The 18248-nt window shown below is 34.8% G+C and overlaps 1 protein-coding gene and 1 long non-coding RNA gene across 5 annotated transcripts; one reads left to right on the forward strand and one right to left on the reverse strand.

Moving 5' to 3' along the window:
• Positions 1-13128: 13128 nt before the first annotated feature.
• On the reverse strand, positions 13129-14867 carry LOC126594927 (fe(2+) transport protein 1-like). The gene is made up of 3 exons (XM_050261197.1): positions 14268-14867; positions 13949-14098; positions 13129-13434 (listed from the first exon to the last, which is right to left on the reverse strand). The coding sequence occupies exons 1-3, from the start codon at positions 14865-14867 to the stop codon at positions 13129-13131; spliced, it is 1056 nt and encodes a 351-aa protein (XP_050117154.1).
• Positions 14868-16054: 1187 nt separating this feature from the next.
• LOC126594928 (uncharacterized) lies at positions 16055-18058 on the forward strand. Of its 4 annotated transcripts, none has more exons than XR_007613477.1 (4): positions 16055-16868; positions 16940-17244; positions 17451-17570; positions 17698-18058. It is a non-coding gene; the product is annotated as an uncharacterized LOC126594928 (long non-coding RNA). The 4 variants fall into 4 exon arrangements; XR_007613475.1 differs by having other exon boundaries at positions 16055-16603; positions 16684-17244; XR_007613476.1 differs by having other exon boundaries at positions 16055-16596; positions 16684-17244.
• Positions 18059-18248: the final 190 nt, after the last annotated feature.

The following is an 18248-nucleotide window of genomic DNA, read 5'->3' on the forward strand; positions in this document are numbered from 1 at the left end:
GAGCGTAACTGAGGGAGGGAGATTCAAGTAAGCAGTCGGATATATAAAAAGAGAGATTCGAATCAAGATGTTTATGTGTTGAGAAATGCCAATAAGACTCTTTCAAAAGGAAAACTTTCTATGAACTTTCTGTCATCTCATATTTTTAGCATAATATTTTATAATGTTGTTACATGAATTGACATTTAATTGTTAGATAACATAAAATTTATGAAAAGTCTAACTTTAAAAGTCTCCTTAACATTTCTCGTATGTGTTTGTATATATGAGATTCATGTGCATGAGCATGCGTTTGTAAATTTGGATAATGATTTGGCGTCATATATATATATATATATATGATGGTTATTAGAAGAGAAAAAAAGTTTATGATGTGGGGGAGTAATAATTATGGTGTGGAATTTTATGTGATGACGCAATGAAGGTCAGCTTAAAAGGTAAATGACTAAAATTAAACTCAGTTTGTGATGACTAAATTAATTTGTGTGTTTTATTTGTTTAATTTGGATGACTCACTGAGCACTCCAACCTTTGGATTGAAGACCCCATCAAGGTGAATTATTACTAAATTATCTAAATTGTTCGCATCAAATACCTAAATATCCTCCCATCCATTTTCTTGAAATATTAGATTACTATTGTCTGGCCAAGGACACATCTTTTGCAGATTCCTGAGTGAGCTTTGGCAACATAGTACTGAATAGTGCTTGGCTTTTGAACCCTCTTTCCTTTGTTTATGTTATTTGCATGTTATGGCAAACTTTTATGCTCTTGTATGATGATTTTCTTCTCATATCATATGAAAGACGTGAAATCTCTGCAGACATAAATGCTTTTAATCACTTAAACCAAACAGAATTATTAACTAAACAAATTTCCATAACCAAAAGCTGGTACTCTTGGATAAAAGTATAACGAAAAACAGATTCACATTAATTCTACTTATTAGGTCAAACTTTTTGTTTCTTAAGCAAGAAAGTGCAGACTTTATGGTGATTGGAAGGGAACTAAATGGCACTTAACCAAAGATGGCACTTGTACCACATAGACAACTACTGATGTTTTATAATTCATAGAGATGACACCTGCTGTGAATTTTTGATACGATTCAAAACCACTTATATGATCTAACTTCCACCACATATTATATATGATTTGAAGGTTCAGTGTTCCTCGTCCAACCAAGTTTACAAGTTCATCATTATTCTTTCACGACGTATTAGGTAATGCCACTTCAGGAGAGGTCAGTAACACAACTAATATGCCAAATGTTATAATATATAAGTTTTTTGATACTTGAAAATACGTTTTAACAATTTATATTATGATACTTAGTGTACCGAGTTGTATTTCTTGAAAATTTTCTCCTTCCTCAGACCTACTTGTCAATTTTTTTTTATAGAGAAGATGAATGCTAAAAGAAGATTAGATCAATTAAAAAAGTGGTGTTGCCAAATCTCAGAGCCAGACAGCAACTTGCAGACAAATCTTCTGAATGATTTGCATTTAAAAACAGAGTTTAGCACCCTGTGATTTTATCCTTACCTTTATTAATCACAATTATTTAACTATGCATGGTTTAGGTGCTTCCCCACTACATCAAACTTCCATTCTGCTCCTAAATTCCAAAGCTAACTGGATAAGACCAGCGAGTGTGATTAAGGAATGTTCCAATAAAAGCATCTGCTAAACATGAACCTAACCTCGTGTTCTAACTTTTCATTAGGAAGATGGAAATAGCACAATCCATTGTGTGTAGATTCAAAACTTTGTACAATTAGTGGTAATGACATTAGTTTGAAGTGTTTTTCAAGATGAGCAATATGTGCTTTTGCATATCTTCATGTGGCCTCACCAAGTTTTTTATCCGACCACCCAATAAGATGTTATATCGCGATTTACTTTCCATCTAATTGAACTTCTACTAACAAACATAATGATATGATGTAATTGAAATATCAAGAACATAAATGATATGTTGATAATCAATAATGTGTTCATATGTTTGTCGATATTAAGTAGTCAAACATTATACATGATTATGCATCACGACCCAAAATTCTTTCGCTAATAAGAAGTGACACTGCGATACCCTAGCAAAAATGTTAATGAACAAAGACAAAAGAATCACCAAAAATGTACGAAATAATTTCCCATAAATAGGCCCTATGTATAGCTCCTATCCATGACCAAACATACTTTTTTTTTATCACAAGAGTCACAACCTCATGATAAATCAAAATATAAATCCCACAGACAACAAATACAACTTGAAAACTTCGGGTCCTACCCATTAACAGAAGACAACAAAAGAATAAAGAGAGAAAGCAAAAGACATGATTCACATGAACATGCCTCCATGGCTGCTACAATGGTTTTTCTTACTTTTTTTTTCCAAAGTTTTTGTGTTTTTGCCTAGTCTATATCTATACATGCAGTAACCAATAGTAGCTAGGGTTTTGTAATGGCTGACGGATAGGTATATATAGATAAAATATGCAGACACAGAAGAGAGAGGGAGCACCACAAAAGTGAGCAAGGTGTTGCCTACAGAGAGGGGACTGGATTTAACAGCTGCCTATTTCTGGTGCCAAAAATTACATCATCTGGGAATTTAGAGGGCAACCAAGGTGAAACAATATGATTATCGTGCACAGTGGGGTCTAATTTGTTTATTTTTTTTCTGCAAGCTCTCTCGCGTGGGTGCACGGTGGACCAACCCACTAGGGCCACTCTCGGCCATTTGCTTGGCCCGTCAACTCAGCAAGCCCGAGCAAAGTATGAAGCCACCAACCCACCTCACTCCCTCTCTCTCTTGTATGCACACACAAAGCTAATTAACATGGAAGATGATTTTCTCCCCTTCAAATCTCTCTCATTTTTTTTTCTCTTATTTGAACGGTTATGATTAAACCATGTCAACATCTTATATTGATTTTTTATAGGAACAAAAAGACAAAAAATAAAGTGTGAAAAAAAGGAAGGGAAAAAGATGGAAATAGGAAGATAGAGAATTCTACTCCAATTAATATTGGACTGATCATGGGACATGATGAGAATCCTTTTTGAGGCATTATAAATGTGGCATATGTCTTGTTAGCTGTTACCTTCCCTTTTAGTTTCTTCTTGAACTTATGATTCCCAGTTAGTTGATTTTTTTGAAGATATAATCTTTAATTTAAAAGTTACCTAAAAAGATAAAAAAAATATTCTTCATTGGATCAAATTGCATAATAAGAACGAAATGGAAGAAGATAAAGAACAATACCAATTAAGAAGATTACTAACTTTCCTCAGTTAGAATATAAAATAAAGATCTTAAACTCTACTTCACATTAAGGATAACAGATCGATGCTTCTCTATATATATACTCGCAACATTAATTAAATAGGACTTACAATAAGATGATTGCATGCAGTCCTAATGCAATCCAAAGCACGATTGCATGCAGTCCGATGTTCAACAAAATGCCTAAAAAGGCCGACATAGATTGGGAAGCCAAGGGAAATTGCACAAGATGATGTGCTTGCTTCATCTTGTTTCCGAGAAGAAAAGTTCTTGAATCTGCCACTTGTTGTGTGGATAGATTCTTCAACATGCCTGGAACATGGGCACATATACATACAGTACGTGTCGTTATACAATTGGAAGGACACTTGAAAAAATTTTCCTCCAATTATATAATGACATGTGATGTACAGCCCCGTGTTCCGGGCACATTGAAAAGTCAATACTGTGTGAACTTTTTTTACTTGGTCCCTTATTAAGAGAATTGCTAATGAGACTTTCTCAAAAGTGGGACTCTCCATAAACTCTTTGTCACCTCATATTTTTTACACAATATTTTATAATGTTAGGACGGGAATTGACGTCAAACTGTGAGGTGACAGAGAGTCAATGAAAAGCCCTACTTTTGAGAGAGTCCCTTAACATTCCGCCCCTTATAATAGTGTGGATTCGAGAAGGACATTGTACAATATTATTATTATTATTATTATTATTATTTAATAAAATTAGTATTATTAAGAGAAGGTTCGAAAATGTTACAATAAATTGGGGAGGAGAAATAATTCGAAACAATTACAATAATTTAGAGGGTGAAAAAGTTTCAAACCTGCGGATGCATGAGTACAAACTCAATACCTTATCCACTAAGATATTGAACAAAATTGTAGAAAATTATTACCATGTTGTGTACACTACAATAATTGTTCATAAACTTGAAAAACGAAGACGTTTTGCTCAATATTTTTTTATAGAAAACTTCATTTGAATCTTTGGCAAAGATAATTTTTAGATTAAAACAATGAATAAGATCAAAGTCTAATTTTAATCCCTTAATACATTAATAACCTCATTTATTAATTATATATATTTTTAATTTTTTATCTTTTTCTTCCTAATTTTTAATGTATTAATTTTATTTCATTATAATTTTCATTTTCACTTCATTTATCGTAATATATTTTGTTGTAAATATTTAGATAAATTAATTTTTGTGATACAATCTATTTTGATGTACTTTGTCTTCTTCATTTGGGTACATTAAATTCATTATAATACATTTTGGTACATACATTTAGGTATACACATTTCCATACATACATTTCGATACAAACATTTAGGTACATTAATTCAACATAATACATTTTGTTACTAACATTTCAGTGCATACATTTTGGTACACACATTTAGGTACATTTTCCTACTCCATTGATTAAAATCATATTTCTTTTCAATTTTTTATTAAGGTCTTTGGGTATTAATAACATCATTAATTATTTCAATAATAAAATATTTTTTATTTCTAAATATATTCATTTAATGTTAAAAATGTTACAATTTGTATATTTATATTTATGACTAAACTTTTTATCATATATTTTTAGTTTTAGTTAGTACCCATTTTTAATTTGTAATTCTTTTTTAATTTGTACCAATTTTTTTTTTCAGTTTTAATTTGTACCCATATATTAATTTCTTTTTGTGCCCATATTTTTTAAAGTTTATTTGTATTTGTACCCATATATTTTTTTATTTGTACTTTTTATTTTGCTAAATGTACCCATGCTAATTATATGTACCCATTCATGTAAAACTTTTTAATCTTAAAATGTACTCATTCTTAAATATAACAATTTGTTATATGTAAAATGTACCATTTTTTTTTATATAAAATCTACTCAATTTTTTTCTAATCCGTTTTTAAACTTATATGGGTACATTCTTTTTTCTTTGATTTTAAATTGTATCCATGTCAAGTTTAATCAAAGAAATTTACTAATGTTATTAAGCCTAATTTTTTTTTTTTTTTTTGTGATTTCGAAGAATGTACCCATGTTTTGATACAATAATTTTTTTGGTTAATTTTGATGAATGTACCTGTCACATCCCAGTCCAGGCCCCCACCACATCCCGGGCTCGACTCCACTGTAGCACGATATTATCCGCTTTGGGCTCCGACCACGCCCTCATGATTTTGTTTTTGGAAACTCACACGAGAACTTCCCAGTGGGTCACCCATCATGGGATTGCTCTCGCACGAACTCGTTTAACTTTGGAGTTCCGATGGAACCCGAAACCAGTAAGCTCCCAAAATGTCTCGTGTTAGGTAGAGATGAGAATATACATATAAGGCTTATAGAATCCACTCTTTCTGGGCGATGTGGGATGTTACAATCCACCATCCTTAGGGGCCCGACGTCCTTGTTGGCACATATCCGACCAGGGATTGGTTCTAATACCAAATTGTCACATCCCGGCCCGGGCAACAAATTGTCACATTCCGGCTCGGGCCCCCACCACATCCTGGGCTCGACTCCACTGTAGCACGATATTGTCCACATTGGGCCCCGACCATGCCTTCACGGTTTTGTTTCTGGGAACTCACACGAGAACTTCACAGTGGGTCACCCATCATGGGATTGCTCTCACGCGAACTCGCTTAACTTCGGAGTTATGATGGAACCCGAAGCCAGTGAGCTCCCAAAAGGCCTCGTGCTAGGTAGAGATGATAATATACATATAAGGCTTACATGATCCACTCCCCTGGGCAATGTGGGATGTTACAGTACCCATGTTTATACACACACACACACACACAATAGTATATTATATTTTAATATTTTTAATCCCACAAATTATGATTTTTTATTTAAAATCTCATTTATATAAACAACTAAAATTTCTAATTTTTAATTTAAAAAATATAGTAACGTACATAGAAATAAATTATCACATTAATTTCAGGGACCTCGATCAAAAATTAAAAACCAACAAGGTTTTAATCAAAGAATATTCATAACTAAGGACCACATCCAAAGTATCCTTTAATTTAATATAATACATTTTAGTGCATATATTTCGGTACATACATTTCGATACTAACATTTAAATACATTAATTCAATATAATACATTTCAGTACTAACATTTAGGTACATTAATTGAGTCTTTTAAGTTTGAAGAATGTTAAATAAAATTAATAAATAAAAAAACTCTTTTTTGGTCAAAAAATAAATTAAAATTTGTATATTAATAAATTTAAATATTAATGGGAGATATTAAATAAAATGCACATTAATTATTTTGAATTAAGGGCACATCAAGAGATTATAATTAATATGTAATCTAACACCAGATTTATTTTAAATTTCAATATTCTTAAATGATTAAAGTTAAAAACCCCTATTTTTTATCCAAAACATGTAAGATAGAGTACTCACCACTCAGTACTTACTGGATCTTCTTCTTCCAATGTCATTGCCTGCCATGAAGCTCTTGGAATATCCATGAGACCACTGCAAATGAACATCGATATTTTTATATTTTCATGCATTTTTAGGGTTTTCCCATCACAAATATACAATCTTTCAAATTTAATTAATTTCTCAGAACCAAGATTCTAAAAGATGCTAGGCGCTAGTCGGACGAGGGGATGGGGCCTAGCGCCTAGGCAGGCGCCTAGGTGGACTAGGCGAATTTAAGTAAATATATTATATTTCATGTAAATAAGTATTTATTTATATTTAAAATGTATATAATTTCATTACAAACTACAAAATAGAATGACATATATATTATGAAGTATTGGAACATAATGAAAACATGGGGAACAAGCATATAATGTGTGTTCATTTAAGTATTCAACAAGTCTGTTACAATTTATTGAAGAAAAAAATAAAATGCAAAATGAAAGTTATATATTTTCTATCTAAGTGAGTCGCAACCTAGGTGGGTCTGGGCATGCTAGGCGGTCTAGGCGCCATTTCTTAATTTTCAAACGCCTAAACATTAATCGGGATGGTGACCAATCGCCTAGCGCCTAGACAGGGCTTAGACGGCGCTAAGCGGGAATTTTTAGAACAGTACTCAGAACCGACACTTGTATCATAGTTGCACTGTCTTGACTTTCCACTTCCCCCCACTCAAGCAACTACAACTTTTCTTTCTTCCTCCCTCCAATGCCCTACATGAAGTCATCACCATTCACACTCCGTAGTGATTGGTTCATATAGGATAAGCTCATCAACAATTTTCTCTTCTTGCTAGATTATATCTAATTAATATATGATTCCATTATTTTATTCCATAATCTATAGTATAATTAGCAGCTTGCTAGGCTAGATATGTTGTTCAATATATATTCTCCAAATCTTTTCTTGTGGCCTTGTTGTTTATGGAGTATCATTTGTCGTGTATTATTTATAGTGGAAAATGGACCCATATTATTCTAAAATAATCCTAACATCCATGCGTGATTGTCTTTGTGTGCTTAATTAAGCAACTTAATTAAGGTCATAATCCACTTACAATGTGAAAACCAAAAGTTGTTTACGTGTGATTTTTTAGTGATGGGAATACGGTCCATACAACAAGTGTCATAATACATGTGATTGGATATTTAAAAAAATGAGAAAATTTGATATAACTCTATTTTTAAGAGTCTCTAAGCACAGAGGTATTTCAATATCTCATTGGCCACCATAGTGCATTTCACCAACACCAGGAATCGAAACTAGGACGGCAATGTGAAATATGGGTATAGAATTCGTCCTAACCATTGGGCCACCCCGTGGTGGTTTACCCTTAACTAATTTTTTTAGTACAACGCTATATTATACACTAAAGAGGGGGGAGGGGGAGTTCGGCTAAGCCACAAAATAGGCAATCTAATTTGGTATTGAATTCATCATCTACTAGATTCGAACCTAAGATCTCTTGTCATCCACGAGATTCGAACCTAAAACCTCTCATTTACAAGTGAAGAAGAATACCACAAGATCAAAATACCAAGCTTTACCCTTAATTGCTTGAATATTATGATTTTGGCTTCCTAAAATTTAGCTTGCACTTTTTGTGTATTTTATCTACTCCTTAATTCCAGGTTGACTTTTCTAGAATTTAGCATTCAGAACCGAACGTCCTTCAAATTTCTGATCTTCCAAACTTTCTACATACCTAAGACTCACCACTGCATAATCTCTTCCCTTCTTTCATGTTTTGTAAATAAACAAGCCATGAAATCAGCAACTAAGAAACAACTAACAACGCTATTTTATACCTTCGTACTTAAGCCAATAAACCCCACCCCAGCAAACCCAATGGACCCAGTAAGCATAAATTATACATGTTGACAACGAACATAAATTCAATTTGAACATAAATTACCTGTACAGAACCCCGTTACCTCATTCACCCTTATTCAAATTATGATGGCTAAAAACTCAATTGACTCTGGTTCAAACATATTTAACCCGAAACAGATGCAATCGTAATTAACTTTCATATAAAAAATCCATCCCAAACCAACTGTTCGTTCAATTTGTTTTCATTGTATGCAGGGATAAAAAAGATTTGTTATTCAAACCATAGGGAGTCAGATAGCGATTGATGTAATTCGGTTTAAATAAGTCACACACGCTTTAATTGTTGACGTGGGTGTCATACTAGTGAATTCTATTCCAAACAGATTTGTATAAAATTGGACCCGTATTTAAAAAAACTCTAAAATAAAATTTCTAACCACTTGTATTATGACAATTGATGTACCAGATTTGTATAAAATTGGACCCGTTTTGTGTAATTATCAGTTTTAAAAAGGTAATTATAGTGCCAAGTGTCGTGCCATATGAATTTCAATGTGAAATAAGGTTTTTTTTTTTTTATTATTATTATTTTTTTTGTGTGTGAGAAAATTCATTGAGTCTGATTGTCTTGTTTGAAAAAGGTGTTTTAGTGGCACCACCATCATTACTTTCAAAAACTACGATGTTATGATACTCTGTGATTCCAATTCCTTCTAATGTAGCTAAAAGAATTATGGAATCACTTGAAAATAAGCTTTCACTGTATGAATTATTTTCATTGTAAGAGTTTTGGACGTCCGTGGAAAAGTCACACTACTAGAAATTTGAGTACAGGCCACTTATTTTGGGGCCACGTCCAACTCACGAAACAGTGGCGTTTTTAGGCAATAGCCAGAATGCTGTAACATGCATCTGTGTCCATTTGTAAGCCACGATTATACCGTGGCCAATGTCGATTTCTCTACAGTGCAAATCTAAACTAATTATGTAGTAAACACGGGTTTATAACATTAGGCTTGATTCCATGAACACATACACCCCAGAATTTTGAGTATCGTCCTAGTACAATCCTAATGTCACATGCAGTATTACTGTTGCCAAATTTGCAACCAAAAGACGTACATGAACCATCTCAATCCCCTTTGGTATATTTACTAATCATGAACGTCCAAATCTTTGGTGCAACTTAGCCTAAGCTAGCCAATTAATTCTCGAATATTGACATTTGATTGGTTTCTCCCTAGCTAGCTAAAGGCCCCAAGTTCCTTTTAACTTAACCATGATTATATGGAGATTAACATGTTTATCTAAGCAAATCATCTATAGAACATGGTTTTTTAGCCAAAATGGTCCATGAGATTTGCATAATACATCACTTTGGTCCCTGAGATTGAAAATCAATAGAAATGGTCTCTAAGATTGTCCACCATCAATTATTTTGGTCATTCCGTTAAAAACTCCGTTAATTGTCCCAGAACTCTTGGCCGAAAGTTTGAGCAATTTTCAAAACTTCGTAGCTCAATCGTTTCTTAACCAAATTCGACCCCTAATATATCAAAATGAAGATAGAAAAGTGTAGAACCAGATTATACCTATTTGGAAGCCCAATGGTTGCCGGAGATGGCCAGAAAATAGCTTGAAAGGTGACTGGTCCACAGGAAAACTCACCGGAAACTGGGTAAACTTTAAACGTTCATAACTTCTTCAATACTCAATGAAATCGAGTGATTCAAAAATAAAAATCATACTTTTCGATGAGACGAAGAGAATGGTACATTTCTTGATAGCTAAATCACCATGGTTTGGCTGGAAAATGGATCGAAAGTGGCTGTCTTGGTCTCAAGTTAGCCACTTTTGAACCATTTTCAGGAAAAACCACGGTGAATTAGCCATCTATAAAGGTACCATTCTCTTCGTCTCATTGAGAAATATGATTTTCATTTTTGAATAACTCGATTTCATTGAGTATTGAAGAAGTTATGAATGTTTAAATTTTACCCAGTTTCCGGCGAGTTTTCCAGTTTTCCTGCGGACCAGTCACCTTTCAGGCTATTTTCCGACCATCTCTGGCAACCATTGGGCTTCCAAATAGGTATAATCTTGTTCTACATGTTCTTATCTTCATTTTGACATATTATGTGTCGAATTTGGTTAAGAAACAATTAAGTTACGAAGCTTTGAAAATTGCCCAAACTTTCGGCCAAGAGCTCCGGGACACTTAACGGAGTTTTTAAATGAATGACCAAAATAATGGATGGTGGACAATCTCAGGAACAATTTCTATTGATTTTCAATCTCAAGAACCAAAATGATGTGTTATGGAAATCTCAGGGATCATGTTAGCTAAAAAGCCATAGAACATTGATAAATGAATTTGAATTCTTAATTATAAGAATGATTAAGAGGATTCTCTAAGCATCGAGAGCCACAATCATGTTGTCCTTGATCCACCAAAAACTGGCAGCTAATTTACTAATGACCGCAAATGCACTTGCATTATGTAGAAAATGCGCAATTAACTGTTGTTTGTGACCTTAGATCGTCATCTTTGAACCTAACTCCACAAAAAGTGCATGCGTAAGCTTGTCAACTTCAAAGCTGGGTGTCTCCATTACCTAGATTAATTGCCCCACTTAATTTCATGTGGATAAAAGCCACCGATTGTGTTAATTAATTACCCATAGATAATACGACAACAATTTGGTACTTAGAGTGATTAAAATTGTACCATTACACTAGAAATAAGCTGAGATGTGAAAAAAAAGAGAACATAAGCGTGATAAGGAAGTGATTTACGCACACTTATAATATTCTTTCTCTGTACACCTATTTTTTTGCATACACACCCTTGTTTATTTATGATATTTAGATTGAAATTAAAAGAAAAATTAATACACCAAAAAAATAAAAAAAACCAGAATGTACAAAGAAAAAAAAAAAAAAACTAATGAAAAGTCCAAACAAACTTCTCTTTTGATGAAAAATCATTTTTAAAGGTATAGTGAATAGTACTAGAAAAATGTATAAATGTGATTTTTTGTTAAAAGTAAACAATATCAAAAGTGTTTTGTTAAAACTCCTAAAAAAAATGCAAAAATTTTGTCGACATATATTAACAACTAAAAATCATTTTGAGAGTATAAAATGTGAACAACTGTTTTTAGCATATCTAGAAAAGTATCATTTGAGAAGAAAGTGGTATGTATTCATAAGGCAAACAAAAGCCACTTATTAAAGGCAAGGCTTTTAAAAAGGTCTTGAGTGGAATGAGTGTCTCTTTGACTGCATCGAGGGACACTCTTGAGGCCCTATTATTGTCTTCTCCAATTTTATTTTTGGAACGAGACCTCTCCATCTTTCACTATTTGCGACGTCTGACCCATGAGCATGGGACAATTTATAGCCACGATTTCAGATTTGTTTATGATTCTAGCGAATAGCTTTTTTCATTTTTTAACTTACAAGTCACTAATGTTAATAGTAGCACTACATGAGTCATCTTCATCATTGGAAACCATAAGTTGGAGTACTCTTCTCACAGAGTCAATGTACCTAATTTCTGCAAAACCTTCGAATTCCAACTAACTTCCTTTTTTTAACTAACAATATGACATTCACAAAGCTATATTTACAACATGTAGACTCACGTGTAACAATTAGATACTAGACTCACTACAACCAGAGTGAAAGAAGTTGAAGTTTCATTTTAAACCAATTGACGATATGGGTAGTGATGACTCAACTTCTTACAAACTGTTGCATGGTTTTTCATTTTTCAATGTTTGACTCTTTGTACCTTTATATCCTCACAAAGAATTCTTCACAAAACGATTTTTATAACATGTAATTAACAATTAGGTATCAGACTCACTATAACAAGAGTTCTAACTAATTTATTTCGGATCCATTAACTTTAGGTGCTAGTGCTAGTCAATTAATAACCCTTTTGTTCCATAAAAGAAAAGGCTGATGATGATGTATTGTATGGAAAATTGAGAAATCAGGCCAACAATAATAACAAGACAGCAAAGGGATCAAAATTAATAATATTATTAATTCAACCAGTGATGGACTCATGGAAATGGCGATAGAAGTTTCTCTAGAGCTGGAAACGAGTGGCTGAGCTTAGTTGAGTAACCTTGTACTAGTTAATTAGCATTTAGGTTTGGCAAACTTATAAATATTAAATAAGATTGGTCAGTAGTCCTAGAAATGATTAGAACGACACTGGAGAGAGGGGATTTAAAATTTGAACACACAACTTCATTTGCATCCGGTTGCTGGAGTAAAAGCTTTTAAACACTTGCGAGTGACAACTTTCACGTCCCTTTCATTGGTTAAGAGATTTCAGGAGAATGCTATGGATGGATACAAACTAGTTGCCAATTAAGGATTGAAAACTGAATAAATTAAAATTCTCAAAAAGTTTAACCCTACTGTACCTGCAGATCACAGCTAATTAATACATAATTAAGCAGCTAGCTAGCACAATCCTATTCTATCTTATTAATCCATCTGACATAATTGTTGATCTGTTAGGCTAAGCCCATATGGCCATTACTGACATGCCTCCTGCCCCAAAAAGAACTGCAATATAAGACAACATTTGGAGCTTCACATTTGCTTGCAATTTAGTCCCCATGAAATCAGCTGCTAGGAGATCCACCAGCGCCATATAGTTGAGCAGCCCTGCAGATGCAGCATTTAGCAACCCGACCACAATCAGAGCCGTCGGACTGTTGTCACTGTATATATGTGACAGTGCAATCCCTAGTGCTATCCCAAATGGTGTCGTGGCTGAGAAGAAGAACACCATTGTTGCTTTCATCTTCATACCATATTCAGCCTGCAAGCCACGTTAATTTGAAGCATGTTTTAGGATTAATTATACAATTTATACTTTAATTGGCTACTTAAAGATGAGTAGGAACTACTAATCAAAATTTCTCAAAATTGTTCGTTGTCTATTTATAGAATTTCGTGTTTATAATTAGAAACGTTTATATTATAAATTACCCTATAAAGATTGCCTCTGCAAGAAATCAATTAAAACTAAGGTCGTTTAGTAATCAAACTATTTAAAAACAAATGAACGGTATTGGTAAAAGCATTACAAACTGTCTATGTATTTGCTACAATACATTAACTAAACAACCTTAGATTAAATTTATTTTTTGGATAGATGATCTTTACAATATGATTCATAGTATCAATGATTTTGATCATAAACACAAAGCTCTGTGATTAAAACACTAAGAGTTTTGAATGAAAATTCCTATTCATCTTTGAGTAGTCAAATATTGTTCATTAATAAATACAAGGCTGGTAGATTAGTTGGTGAATAATGAATTAATAATCACCTGTAGTATGCATCCGCCAAGACCCATCCCTTCAAATAGTTGATGGAAGCAAAGGGCAGCAATGAGTGGTCTGATTGTGCATGGATTATCAGATGCCCCCATTGATAATCCAATCACTACCGAGTGCACTACAATTCCTAGTTCCAATACCTGCATGCATCAACACTCCAACTCAGTTAAAAATGATTCAAACCCTAACTTAGTTTCAAGGTAATGCTCGATTAATAGCTTTAATTTAGTTGAATACGCTAAGCAAGTTTAAATGGTTAAGAGTATTCGAGCACGCGTAACAAACTACACAAAATCATAAGATTAATACCTGTGCCACAACACGATATCTCAACAACTGTGAATCCTTATCGTCGAGTCCCTCTTCAGTCTTAATGTCATGACCATGCCCAAAAGGCTCTATTTGAGAAGAGCTATTTTTGGCGTTCTCCTCATCTTCGCCGCGAGCTGCACGGCGAACTAAATATTTCCTATAGTGACTCATCGAAAACGAGTCCACCATGAGAGTAAGAACGGCTGAAAGCATTGCCACGAACGTTGTGAACGGAAACTTGCTCCACGGATGTTCGGGCAAGCACTCGGATGTCAAGCAATCGAACGAGTCGGGCAAAACGTGCATGAACCCGGTGGCAAGTATGACACCAGAGGCGAACGCTTTGACAATGACGAACATGTTTTTGCCGGGTTGGAGAGCCGAAACCTTGCGTGAAAACATCGGCAAGCAGACACCAATCATGCTCGTGACCAAAATGGCAAATAAAGCAATGATCTTCAGGATCAAGGCCTTGGATTTGTCGTGGCATTGTCCTTTGGATTTGGACCCGCATTGTTGTGGTTCCTCGGCGGCTGCATTGACGGCAATGCTGATGAGGAGGAGGATGACGGCGAGGGCGTAGAGTTTGGCAGCCATTGAAGTACTTGCTTAGTAATGGGATATCTATGTTGGTGTGTGAAGCTGAGTTTGTTGGAATTAGGGTTTTATAGATTCAAACCTAGGTCAAATGCCAGGAGTACCCTTGATGCGAGATTTGTTTTAGCTGGTTTGGAGTGGTGAATTTTGAGATGAAGGGTAGTTTGGAGAGCATGGACTGGGGACGAAGAAAAATTGTGACGGGCGTGTGGTGAGCTTTTGGCATGCGCGGAGTTTAACTGAGAGTTCTGTGCTACGTCATCAGTTGGACTCGTCCTAGTCAGCTGCTTGGATGTCGTGGCATATTTCTGAAAGAGACTTAATTTTTTTTTTTTTGAAGCAAAAAGAGACTTAATTAACTTTAATGAATTTTAGTAAAATTAATTAACGAAGTTAATTAATGTTTTTATTAAAGTTAAATGATTAAAAAGGAATAAAAATATATACTTGTTTAGCTTAATTCAAAATCTCTCAGAAAAAATAAATATATACTTGTTTAGCCTAATTCAAATTGGGAATTAGCCATTTTTTTAAATGCTTACAGAAATTCTTTTTAATTGTATTTATAATTCTTTTTTAGAAATATTTATGCTTTTTTTGTTGTTGGATAATTTTTTTTTTTTTTGAAAAAGACTCCTATCAAAGATAAACTCCAACCTCTTTTATCCAGCCTGTTTTCAAATCCCCCTTTTGATAGGATGATCTAACAAAATTCGCCCATTTAAAGAGATCATTTCTAGATTCTCTTTGTGAGGATTCTAGAGATTAATTTATCTTAGTCATTTATCATACATCTTGCGGTCAACTTTTGATAGGTACCTTTTGTGTTCAATTTTAAATAAAAAATTTAAAATAATTTATGACCATAAGATGACTGATGAACGAATAGGATAAACTGCTTTATAGGATCCTCATAAAAAGGATCCGAAATTAAACTGGGCCCAATAGGACCAGTAGGCCCAATAGACCCAATTAGCCCACAGGAATGCAAATTTATAACGGTCACCAGAACAGAAACATCAACAGCAACAGCAGCAGTATAAATTTTTAATTGTGACAGAAATACGGATAATATGTATTTTTATGTAAATGATAGAAAATTTTATTTTTTAAATTGTTAACTTTTTAACGCACAAATTCCACAATTTGTATAATAATATACTACTTCGTGTGCCGACCATACTGAAATATCTCTCAAGCGGCAGAGACGACACTGTTTCCTTATCCCCTTCTCTCCACCTGCATCTTCTTTCACTTCTCTCTCTCTGAAACTTCCCTCCCTCCTTTTTCTTCTCTCTTCCTCACATTCGATGCTATTGCTCACAAATTCTCTCTCTTTCCTGCATGGCAAGAGGTCCCTGTCTTTCCCGCGCACAACGAGGCCACCGCCGCCGCCCTTCTTATTCCTCAACCCAGACTCCCGCCGTTTTCGACTCCCTCAAAAGTCTTTTTTTTTTTCTCCACTCTCATTTATTTCCACTTAAATTATGTCACTTTTATTTTCTTTTTCGTATTATTTTTGTTTTTAAGGCCGTTGGAGGAGTAAGATTCGCCCGGAGATCGAAGTCGGCGAGGTGTCGGAAACGGAGGACGGTGACTTGGTGATCGAGACCGGCGTCACGTGGACGCTGACTCCGGCGTTGACTCTTCCTCAAGGACTTGAAAAGATCAGAGAGGCCGTTGAGGAGTTGAAGCTCAATCCTCCTTCCACTTGTACCGGAATTCATAGGTTTCAAGTAATTAAAAATCTCCGGTTTCATACTGGTTTATCACACAATGTGCGTTGAATTGTGGATTTTGATGGCGAATTTCACAGATGGCTGTGCCGCTGAGTGCCAAAGCCTGAACTGGTTTTGCATGCAGTTATCCTCTGTTTTTCATGGGCAAGGATGTCGAAAACCCGAGTTATAAATCGCTGTACGTGAATGAAACCCGAGGAGTTTTCGGAATTGGTGCCGCTGTTCACTTCGCACCTTCATCATCTTCTTCTTCGTTCAAAAGGTTAGTTCTTGTCTTTCTTTTTGCCCTCGTTGATTTTGACGGGACACCCACACAAGTAGCTCATGTTGTAGCATCACTTGTGGAAGAAGGATTTACTGCAGTAAAGCTGAGGGCACTATTCTCATCTCTCTGAACTCATATTGTTACCATTACAAAGATTTTTGTCAATACGACTTTTGTTATTACGCATCAAAGAAAGCGAAGGCTTTGGTTTGTGGCTTTCCAATGATTTTTGCAACAGGTAGCTATACAGGCAGTGAGAAAGAAAGTCGGATACCAAATTCAAGTTCGTGCTGACGCCAATCGGAACTGGACATATGAAGAAGCTATCCAGTTTGGATCCTCGGTAAAGGATTGCGATCTGCAGTATTTAGAGGTATCCACTCTGCAAAAGTGGTTAACATTTCTACTCTACATTACCACTCCCTCCCGAGGGATGGAATCTCTTTCAGATCAAATTTTATGTGGTTGGCATACTTTAACGATTTAACTTTTCTCCTCATCTTTATTTGTTAGGATTAGTGATACTTGTCAATGTATCTTAATGCCATCGTTGACCCTGAGACTATCTTTTTGTTGCAGGAACCTGTTCAAAATGAAGGCGATATTATCAGATTCTGTGAAGAAAGTGGGTTACTTGTGGCACTGGATGAAACTATTGACAGTATTAGAGAACATCCACTTGATAAGCTGGATGAAACTGTGAGTGGCAGTTTATACATTGCTCATTAGTATCTTAATCTCTTGCAATTTGGTGTCTTTGTTGCTGAAATTCATGACCATTCGAGGGCGTGTTCCTGATTTAGGTTGTTCATGTTGGTTCTTTCAGGTTATTAAACCTAGCGTTGTTGGCGGCTTCGAAAATACAGCAATCATTACCCGGTGGGCACAGCAGCACCAAAAAATAGCTGTTGTTAGTGCTGCGGTTGAAAGTGGCCTAGGTTTGTCAGCATATTCAGTTTTGCTGTTATCTCAACCAGAAGAATTCAGAAATCTGTGAAATGATGAATTATTCATTGGCCCCGTCAATACTCATGGTTTAGGAACTTACCACTGGCTAAAAGAAGATGTAACGACTAACGACCACTCCTCTCAAGATAGGCTGTAATCCATATAGTGGCTTCGTAGAAGCATCGTTGCAGATCAAGTTCTTGAAAATTTCAAATAAATGGCAACGTAGTTCATAGAAATTTTACTGGAATACAAGTCCGAGTATTGTAGCTCACTGTAGATTCAAAGGGTTTCTCTTCCTCTCTCTCTCTCTCTCTCTCTCTCTCTCTCTTAAGTTGCATTGGTTTCCTGTTTCAGCCTCAATTCATACTCGATCGTGAAAGCTTGATGAAGTCTTCATTGATGCTAGACGTGGACTATGAGATAGTA

The sequence above is a fragment of the Malus sylvestris genome, chromosome 13, assembly GCF_916048215.2.
Source record: "Malus sylvestris chromosome 13, drMalSylv7.2, whole genome shotgun sequence".
NCBI classification, from domain to species: domain Eukaryota; kingdom Viridiplantae; phylum Streptophyta; class Magnoliopsida; order Rosales; family Rosaceae; genus Malus; species Malus sylvestris.

What these genes read in the sequence shown, in the direction of transcription:
- LOC126594927 (XM_050261197.1), bottom strand. Translation starts at nt 14,867, where the DNA reads ATGGCTGCCAAACTCTACGCCCTCGCCGTCATCCTCCTCCTCATCAGC. An exon ending in GATATCGTGTTGTGGCACAG is followed by an intron (nt 14,099 to 14,267) that starts GTATTAATCTTA and finishes TGATGCATGCAG; the next exon opens with GTATTGGAACTAGGAATTGT. An exon ending in TTGGCGGATGCATACTACAG is followed by an intron (nt 13,435 to 13,948) that starts GTGATTATTAAT and finishes CGTGGCTTGCAG; the next exon opens with GCTGAATATGGTATGAAGAT.